This window comes from Cryptomeria japonica, chromosome 7 (genome assembly GCF_030272615.1).
Source record: "Cryptomeria japonica chromosome 7, Sugi_1.0, whole genome shotgun sequence".
Taxonomy (NCBI): Eukaryota; Viridiplantae; Streptophyta; class Pinopsida; order Cupressales; family Cupressaceae; genus Cryptomeria; species Cryptomeria japonica.
This window is the reverse complement of record NC_081411.1, coordinates 117,870,487-117,881,420: the sequence shown is the minus strand read 5'-3', so window position 1 is coordinate 117,881,420 and position 10,934 is coordinate 117,870,487. Positions and strand designations below refer to the sequence as shown.

Sequence of the window (10,934 nt, the reverse complement as noted above, 5' to 3'; positions counted from 1 at the left end):
TATCCTAAATTCCATATTTGCATGTAAGCTTGCAATTAGCTTGTGGTGGCCTATGGTTAGTCTGTAATCTATACTTAGAAATTAAATAAAAATTCTATAATCATTCTACTATATGAATCGATGATATTTCATGGTGTTAAGATATTTTTGTTGTGTGTAAATCTAGGGTACATGGTTTGATAGTCCTATCTCTAAAACCTCCCTATGTGTCTGCATTAATTACTCAAAGCTTTTATGCATTTTTTAACGAAATATGAAAGGTAAAATAATGAAGCCCAAACAAACATCAAAGAGTAGTATGGAACAAATAACTCTATGGCTGAATTAAAATAACAATTAGCAAAGGAGTTGAGATAAGGAAATGAAGGCTAAAAAGTAATGAATTAAACTTGAGTAAAGTTGCATCAAGATAGTTCAAAACCAAAATAGTCCAAGGAGAATTACATAACCTCACTCTTCTTATCCTTGAACAAATCCTTCTTAGTTGATCCCCTTTTTCAAATGTTATTCTTGATTTTGAAAGACTCGTAGAACTGCATGACTTCCTCTCTCTCTCTTGACACCCTATCCCCTTTATCATATAAGAATGAGCTATTAGCAAAATTACCTTTACCATTTGCTACAATTTATATCAAGTTTGATATATCTCAAAATATTGGCTTAATGTACTAAGTAAAACATGAAATGAATCTATTAAGAGTTTTTTCTTAGTGGTGCAACAACTAGATTGCTTAGATATCAACACCCCTGCATTTATATATTGGAATATGCGTATAAAGAAAAAGTTGTCATTTGCCTAAGCTACCACAAGTAGGGGATAAAGATCTCTTAGGATCAAACTTGGTTCAATCTCACTTTTGAGGGATTTGAATCTTGGTGGATGGTATGATCAAAGAACACAATATTATTCTTACTAATCAAACTACAACTCTTTCATTACTATAAGTTATTTGAAGTGAGTAAGGTCTTTGAAATGAGCATATGCCATACATTGTCTACTCATTGAGTCCCTATAATGAACACCATGATAGAGGGTTGATAATTGACATATGGACACCTAAAACATTGATATGTATTACATGAGATAAGATGAAATTGGTTATGGTTTGACACTTTTGGTTTGACTAGTCTTTGGATGGTGTTTCTTTGAAACAACTCAATTTAATCTTTTTACAATCGTGTATAATATTACATTCTATTAGACCTATTTTTTTTAATGATCAAAAAATCCATTATAATTTAGAGGTCATCTAGACCCAAAAGTAAATATCTATTTTTCATATTTCTATGAAGTAAAATTAACATTTGATATTAAACTATTTGTTTTTAGTAAGCTAGGAACTTGCCCATTTGTGTCTACAAGGTGGACGAGACCATAGAACAATTTAGAGAGATGTAATTAAAATATGTGCTTTATTCCCTTCCTAATTTGCTTAAGCAGAATTTCACCTTGATTTCATCCCTCTAAGATGAAAAGTCGTCTGAAAGAGATAGTAAGGTTACTTTTAGGAGTCTATTAAATTCAAAGCAAGGACAATCACACCAACCATGTTGTCTCTCTTGACATACACTCTCTCCATGCTAAAGGCGTGATATCTGAGAGCCTGTGCCAACTTCGTTTTCTCACATCACTCACTATATTTCGCGTAATGCCACTCATCCCTATTTCAAAAATCTCTCTTACATCAGGTACTGTCTTTCCTCCCTGTTTGAGAAATCTCTCTTATATTCGCTATTTAGATTTATCTTTCAATAGCTTAAGTGGGATGATTCCCCCTTTCATTTGTTCTCTCACCCGTCTTACATATCTTGATCTCTCATTTAATATCTTCATGAATGGAAACATACCCTCCTGCCTTGGCAATCTTTCTTCTTTAACTGAACTTTACCTTTCTGACAACCAACTTAGTGGAATCATATCTAGTTTTCTTGGAAGCCTTTCTTCTTTAACTAAACTTGACCTTTCTTACAACCAATTTAATGGAAGCATACCTACTTCTCTTGGAAGCCTTTCTTCTTTAACTGAACTTGACCTTGCTTCCAACCAATTTAATGGAAGCATACCCACTTCTCTTGGAAGCCTTTCTTCTTTAACTAAACTTGACCTTTCTCACAACCAATTTAATGGAATCATACCCGCTTCTCTTGGAAGCCTTTCTTCTTTAACTGAACTTGACCTTTTTGACAACCAACTTAGTGGAAGCATACTCGCTTTTCTTGGAAGCCTTTCTTCTTTAACTAAACTTGACCTTTCTGACAACCAATTTAATGGAAGCATACCCGCTTCTCTTGGAAGCCTTTCTTCTTTAACTGAACTTGACCTTGCTTCCAGCCAATTTAACAGAAGCATACCTGCTTCTCTTGGAAGCCTTTCTTCTTTAACTAAACTTAACCTTGCTTTCAACCAACTTAGTGGAAGCATACCCGCATCTCTTGGAAGCCTTTCTTCTTTAACTGAACTTGACCTTTCTTACAACCAGCTTAGTGGAAGCATACCTGCTTCTCTTGGAAGTCTCTCTTTATTGAGAAACTTATATCTTTCTAACAATGAACTGAGGGGGAACATTCCAGATTCTTTAGGAAATATTTCTTTACTCCAGGTGTTGGATGGTGTTAGCAATCGTTTCAATGAAACCATCTCTTCTTCCTCACTTCCACCTTCTTTAGTTGTATTAGGCCTATCACTAAATCACCACTAGTAGATTTCAGAAAATTTCTTTCACAAGCTTACAAGATTAAGTTATTTGTATTTATCTGATTGTGTGCTAAATATTAGCACAATCTGGATTCCATCCTTTCAATTATATGAGTTGTCTTTCATGTCATGTATAATTGATGGTGAATTTCCACCTGGATCTCAACACAATTCTCACTTGGAAGGTTGGAATTAACAAATGCTAGTCTTGTGGGTGTAATTCCCTCTTGGCTATGGGAAACTAGTCCTCGGTTGCAATATTTAAATCTCTCAGGAAATCATCTAGAAGGAAGCCTATCGTCAAATCTTTCAATATGTACACAACTTTCAGAGTTAGATGTGTCAAGAAATAGACTGAGTGGATGCATCCCATCAATATGGCCTTCCAGTATTTACATATTGTTGCTTAATGACAATTTATATAGTGGTAAGATTCCTTCAAGCTTGGGCAAACTTTCTCAACTCCAAATATTAAATCTTGCAAACAATTTCTTTAGTGGCAATATTCCTTATAGCTTGGGAAAATTATTTCAACTCCATCTTTTAAATCTTGCAAACAACAAAATAAGTGGAGTGATCCCTGCAAGCTTGTCCAATTGCTCTTTTCTCACTATCTTAAATTTGGGAAATAATAGTTTGGAGGGAAGCTTACCATGTGAATTTAGTAGACTAGGGAAATTAAGCTCATTAGTTGTTCATGGTAATATCCTGAATGGATCTTTCCCATCTTCAATATCAAATTGTTCATTTTTACAGGTTCTTGATATTGGGAACAACTTTTTTGGAGGTTAAATGTCAGCAACAATTGGGAATTTTTACATTCTAATAGTATTGGTGATGAAGGAAAACAATTTTATAGGGAATATTCCTTCAGCCATAGGCCAATTAATACACCTTCAGATCTTGCTCCTTTCTTCCAATCATTTCTCAGGTTTAATTCAACACACAATTGTATCATTGATCATCATTCTGTACCAATTGTAGGTCCATTTGTCATAATTTCTATTTCTGGTTCAGAGTCTATATACCTTGAAGTTCCTCTGAATTGTTCATCAATCTTTACATTTGTACTCTCAACAATTTTCTGTAATCTTTTATTAAAACAACTACATGCCTTGCTCTTAGATGAATAACCAAGAAATATTCCTTCATCACTTCTAGGATCAAACTTGCCAATATACTCATCTCTTCTAATATAACATTTACTTCCAAAAATTCTGAAGTACTTAAGAGTAGGAATATTACCAAACCATAGTTCATGAGGGGTCTTACCGGTTTCACCTTTGATGTGAACTTTGTAGATAGCAGTGCTTATTGCCTCTCTCTAGTACACATGTGGTAGATTAGCTTCTGATAACATACTTCTTGATGCATCCAAAATAGTTTTGTTTTTTCTTTCAACAACTCCATTTTGTTGTGGTGTCCAAGGTGCTGATAACTATCTTTTGATTCCATTTACTTCACAAAATGTATTAAAATCTTTAGATGTGAATTCTCCCCCTTGATCTGATCTTAAACATTTAATTTTCTTACCGGTTTCATTTTCAACCTTTGCTTTGAATAGTTTGAACTTCCCAAGTGCTTCTGATTTTTCTCTGAGAAAAGTAACCCAACACATTCTAGAATAATCATCAATAATTAGCATGAAATATCTATCACCTTGTAAGCTTTTAGTTCTAGCTAGACCACATAAATCAGTGTGAATTAAATCAAGGGCATTATTGGATTTTTCTGGAATACTTTTGAAACTAGCTCTAACTTGACATTCCTTGCAAATTGTATTCTGAGGTTTCACAATTTTAGGTAGATCTCTAACTGCCTTAGAAGTACTGATTTTTACCATGCAATCAAAATTTACATGACATAGTCCTTTATGCCATAGCCAACTTTCATCTATATGTGCAATTAAGCATGCCTTTTCACTATTATTCAAATGAAAGATATTGCCTCTAGTCTGCTTACCGGTTGCAATTTCCAAACCAGTTCTATTCATGATTTTGCATTTTCCATTTTTAAATTGTAACTGAAAACCTTTCTCAACTAATTGACCAACACTTAAAAGATTATGTTTTAATCCTTCAACATAGTAGACATTGTCAATGTTGTGTTTACCATCAAGAGATATTGAACCCTTACCTTTGATTGAATAGGCTTTGTCATCTCTGAATCTTACTAGACCTCCATTGTATTCTTGAAAGTTCAAGAATTTACCTTTGTCTCTAGTCATGTGATGTGAGCATCCTGAGTCAATAATCCATTCATCCTTTGATTCAACTTTAGCTGCTAGGGCTTGTTCTACCGGTTGAGCAATAGGTGCCGATTGATCTTCTATTATAGCAACAAAGACCCATCCATTGTCTGTTGGATCCTCATCAGAATCATTAGTCACACCCTCATCAACAATGTAACAAGATTTATCTTTGTTTTTCTTAAATCTGTATCTCTGATATTCAGGATTAGGTTTGTATGTTCTTCTAGCTTCTTCTCTTAGTCTAGCATGTCTATCAGGGCATCTTGAAGCCATATGACCAATCTTATTGCATTTAAAACATTTAAAGGGTGCTTTACCTTCATACTTACTTCCAATTGGGCCTTTTGGCATTTTTCTTGCAAATGGTGCTTCAAGTTCTTCAAGCTCTTCATTCTCCTTCCTGGTTTCTTCAAGTTCTCTTGCATAAAAGGCTCTCCAGTCTAATTTGTCAAAGGATGGAGCAGATGATGTTGATGCTTTGAAGGCCAAATCAGTTTTTATAGTAGTAACAGGACCAAATTCCTCAATTTCAAAAGCTAAAAGTTTTCTGATCAATGTATCCCTAGTTACTGATGTATTAGGCATTGTTCTCAACTCATTTATAGTAGTAACCTTCATTTTATATGCCGGTGGCAAACCTCTTAAGATTTTTGAAACAATCTCATCTTCACTCAAGGTTCCTCCACAACATTTGATACCCAAAACAATTTCATTTACTCTTTCCATAAAAGCATAAATCTTTTCATCTTCTTCCATTTTCAGATGTTCATACCTGACTCAGAAGCTTTCAAGTTTTGCAATTTTGACTGTGGAATGCCCTTCATTTAGTGTTTCCAAATGATCCCAAATAGCTTTAGCAGTAGACCTATCTGATAATCCCATGATTTGTTGATCTGATAATGCGCTCAAGAGTGCTTCTCTTGCTTTGCAATCATTTTCTTCATCTTTAACTAAAGTAGTGGGAGCAGTCTGACCAGCTACAATAGCAGTATAACCATTCTTAGTAACTTCCCAGATGTCTTTACCAATACAATTCAGATGTGTCTCCATTTTGATTTTCCATATCCCATAGTTGGTTCCATCAAGTTTAGGACTATCCTTTCTGAAATAATTAGTAGACATTGGATCTCCTCAAGTTGTTAAACTTCTACAAGAAGAGGACTAAACTCTGATACCAATTATAGGTCCCGGAGACAACTGAGAGGGGGGGGGGGGGGGGTGAATTAGTTGTCTAATAAATTTAAACCAAAAACTTATTAACCAACTTAATGCTTAATACTGGTAAATTAGTTAAGTATGCCGGTAGACAGTGTTAACAGTAAATTGCTATACCGGTAAGAATTAATGCATGAAACATAAGCACAAAGTCATCCACAACACATGACACCAATATTTGTATGTGGAAACCCTGTAAGGGAAAAACCATGGTGGGAAACCTTACCCACAATCAGATGATACTACTACAGATAGTAAGTGTACAAAGAGGGGTCTTCACATGCAGAAAGGCCAACAACTTAGAGCTCACTGCTCAATCACAAATGGGAGTCACACTAACTACAGTTGGATGGTTAAATCCAATAAGAATGTACTATGCAAAATCGCATCTTCATATGTTGAATTCAGTACCGATGTAATGCTGATACGATTCTACAAAAACCTAACTTACCTTCAGATGATGTCTTTGTGTATACCTCTGCTTGATCTCGCATATATCTTTACTCAAACCTTTTCCGCATTCCACACTTGATCTTACAAATAAGATCTTACATTTATACCATACCCTAAGACCAATTTCAGTGGGTCGGCTCTACAATAAAAACATTTTATAAATAATATAATATCCAATGCAATAACCGATTAAACATGTCAGCTTAATGCATTTACAACAATAATAAATCATCTCCATAGCATGCCATGCTGATCTGGAAAAGATAAACTTGCTGGTGTAACCCTAGATAACCTGGACCTGTTTGCCGGTAAAAGAAAATATGCAAATAAGAATATATCAATGATTATTACTTCAAAATAAAGTGTCCACATGATATCTTCGACATTACCAAGTGTCTTCCATGTCATTTCAAGTACCGGTGAACAATATATCCTACCGGTGAACCATATACCAGTAACTGTTGCATAGTTTACTGTTTGCCAGTGAATGTTGTTGGATCTTCAAAGTAGGTGTATTTAGTAGGTGTTGACATCAATGACAAAACCATACCAAAATACCAACAAGAAGACCAAAATGGTATTGTATTGTCCACTTTTTATGATGAGCAAATATATTGGGATGGATTGGATATGACTTCAAAGGGTATAGATGAGCACTACACATATATTCTTTCCACTCTCACAGTCATAGATCTATCAAACAATGAATTGGATGGAGGAATTCCTATTGATTTTGGGAATTTAAAGGGGTTAAGGTTTGTGAACCTTTCAATGAACAATTTGAATGGGACCATTCCAAGTAGTTTGGGAGAAATGGGCCAGCTAGAGTCATTAGACCTTTCAAGAAATAAGTTTTCTGGAAAAATCCCTATAGAGTTCAATTCTCTAAGCTCTTTAGGTTTCCTAAATTTATCAAACAACCACCTTTCAAGAAGTATACCACTAGGACCACATATGACTACATTTGGAGAATCCTCTTATTTAGGAAATCCTAATTTATGGGGGTGTCCCCTACCCAAAAATTGTTCTTGGCCACAATATATTCCTCATCCTCCTGAAGTTTCAATTAACAAAGAAAATAAAGGCACTAAATATCCTTTGTATGGAATAGCATTAGGATTGTCATATGGAGTAGCATTTGGAGAAGGAAATATTTCAATAAAGTTGATGCAATCCTAAAAATTGTGTTTCCATGGATGAAGGATTTGAAACTATAAAGAGCTACATCTATAAAAGGTAAGTTATTATTTTTTCTTTGAAGTAATTGTCCTTATTTAATATTACAAAGTGTAGACACCTAAAAATGGTCAATGCTTACGGAGTCATACTTTAACATTTGTGCATTTCCTCATTTTAGGTTTTTGCGTCGCATTAACATTTCTCCTATGATTTTCACTTGGTCTTTATCATTTGTGAGCATCGAGTCATTCTTCTACATTCTTCAATCATCTCGTTTTTGGTCTTGTCGACAACAATCTTTAGTCATGATTTTGGTCAATCTTATCCTGTCGCATCAATGTGCGTGCTTATTTGTCATCATTTTGGACATCGTCAATCCTAATTAGGGTTTTGTCCTCTTTTCAATCTTATCATCATACGATCGATTTGTCATCGATCGTTGTTCTCTTATCAATTTTGGTCATCTGGTGATCGATTTGTCATCAATTGTTGTCATTTTCAATCTTGTCATCTTGCGATCGATTTGTCATCGATCGTGGTCATTTTTAATCTTGTCATCTATTGATCATTTATCAATCTTGTCATTTTGCAATCGATTTGTCATCGATCGTCATCCTCTTGTCAGTTTTGTCATTTTTGCAATCGATTTGTCATCGATCGTCGTCGTCCTTCTCAATCATGTCAATTTGGATCAATTAGTCATTGTTCCTCGTCAATTGGCGCATATCAATTTGGTCTCTTTATCAATCTTGGTTAGTTTGTCAATTAATCAAATCATTTATCACATTGGTCATTTATCAATTCAAAATCATGATCGACATTAATTATCTTCAATCAAGACCTAATTGTCATTCTCGCATTGCTAATTCATCTTCTAGGGTTTCATGATTTAATCATTTAACCTTGTGTCTCATTTCTTCCTCTAGGATTAATAAATTATTTATTTATTCTAAATATTCTCATCACAATTAAATGTTCATTTAATTGGCTAATTATTCCTCTTTTTGTGAATTAATTAATAAATGACAAATTATTAATTAATTTACCTAATTTCTTAATTCCTAATTTTCCTCTTTTTCTAATTTTCTAATTTTCTTAATTTCTAATTTCTATTCCCTCCTATTTCAGCTCCTAATTCCATGGGAATGACATTTCAATTTGTCATAATTTGTCATAATTGACAATCAATCAATTTTGACATAAAAATTTGTCATAAATTGTCATGAATTATCAATCAATCAAATTTTGCATAGAAGGTGCATAATTTGTCATAATTGACATGTTTGATTTGCAATTTCCATTCGAATTGAATCATGCTAATTTGGTCTTTTTCTCAAATTTCTCTATAAATTGGATGAATTTCTTCAATCCCGGCTAATAATCACAGAATGAGAATGAGAATAATCAGGTTATCGAATTTCTAATCAATCACGCTTCGAGTAATCTTGTGCCAATATCTATCTTGCTTTCACATTAGGTGTATGCACTTGAAGGTGAGATCCACAAACAAAGGCTATTTGGAGAAGAAAAAAGGACAATGGAACCGCATGAAGGAGCATTCAAATCTACATTTGGTTTGCAAAATCTTTAATATTGAATGTTTTGATTTCATGTCTCTATTGAGTGTGTTTAGGATAGATCATTGCATTTTAGTTTTTGTGATTGAGCTAGATTAGTTTTGGTATATGCTTTGATGATTTCCAATTTCCTAACATACATTAATTGGTGAACACGATGTGAACTAACCCCCTAATCATGCTTTTGAGTGCTTTTGAGTTGATGTGCAAGTCAAAAACCCAAGAAACAGGGTAATGCAGGGCGTTCTGGGGACTTCTACGCCTGTGTCAGACATTATACACCTGTGTCATGCATTTTGCGCTTGTGTAGAGGAAAACTTGCGCCTGTGTCATGACTTCTGCACCTGTGTCATGAGTTCTGCGCCTGTGTAAAGTCCAGAACAGAGGTAACAAGAGAGTGTTTTGCTTAAAAATTTGTTTTGTTTTTGCATTCTGCTTTCTATTTTTTTGGTTTTTGGTACTAATTATCTATGCAGCATCTTGGCATATGCATTGCAAAGACAACAAATGAAACTCCTAACATGTTTTATGCAGAATCGATAGTCAAAGAATAAACACCTCAAACTTCTAACTTGGGTTTTGCAGGTTGCCTTGGAGAAACAACTAAACTTTGTGTTTGCCATTAATGTTATAGGCACCTAGTATGATTTCTAAATAGGTTGGAATGAACATGTTTTTGCTTTGATTGTTGAGTGTGACATTGGAGTAGGAGAGTATGCTCTCATCCTTCTTAGAGTGATCAGAAATCAATATCTTCGATACCATGCTCAGGTTTGTGATTGTGTGTCACCTTTAGAGGGCTTGCCTTCCCGACCATTTTCTTTTGCAAGCAAGTGATAATCATGAGAAGGGAACGACCCAAAGTGAGTATGGCTAGAATACCTTGCCATTCTAACTCACTATAAACAAATACCTGATGAGTGAAAGCTTTGAAGGAAGAGTTACGTGGGAATTGTAGTTACTTGGGAAGTGATGACCCTTGAACTCTTTCTCATATCAACATCTAAGTAGGGCCTCAAGGTCTAAATCATGCTTGCGCAACTACATTTGTTTGGTATCTTGGTGGGCTTAATGTCTCAATCACGCTTGTGTGACATCAAGGAGTAACACTTAATAGAAATCCTTACTAAACACCTTGTTTTAGAGGCCAAAAACCCTTCTAGTTGCTTGAGAAGGACAAGTTTGGATACTTGGAAGAGATACTAAGTTCACCATGGGGAGATTTCCATGGGGACTGATGCTTGGCTACCCTGAGAAGTGAGTGTCGTGGAGGGGAGCCTGTGGGGTCAAGCATCTATGTATTCTCCTTGAATCCCATAATGAGTCTACCTCTCAAGTACCTAATGTCCATGCCTATCCTAAGAAATGTGTGAATGAGCATGATTGTCTTGAGTCTAAGTTGAAATATCTTGTCCTCTTTGCTTGTCAAAAAGCTGAATTGCATCTCATTTCAAAACAAGACAAATTGATTCAAAACCAAGATTAACACAAGAACATTTCATCCAACGAAGTTCAAAACACCTTCAAACATGGTTGTCAAACACTTTTCAAAATCTTTTCTCAA

General features: G+C 34.8%; 1 protein-coding gene across 1 annotated transcript; it reads left to right on the top strand.

Annotated features, from left to right (window-relative positions):
* Positions 1-1,832: 1,832 nt before the first annotated feature.
* On the top strand, positions 1,833-2,699 carry LOC131040610 (leucine-rich repeat receptor protein kinase EMS1-like). Its single transcript, XM_057973566.2, has one exon. It carries the CDS (start codon positions 1,833-1,835, stop codon positions 2,697-2,699), a length of 867 nt encoding a protein of 288 aa, XP_057829549.2.
* The last annotated feature ends 8,235 nt before the right edge of the window (positions 2,700-10,934 follow it).

Coding starts and splice junctions, on each gene's coding strand:
- LOC131040610 (XM_057973566.2), top strand. CDS start 1,833: ATGAATGGAAACATACCCTCCTGCCTTGGCAATCTTTCTTCTTTAACT.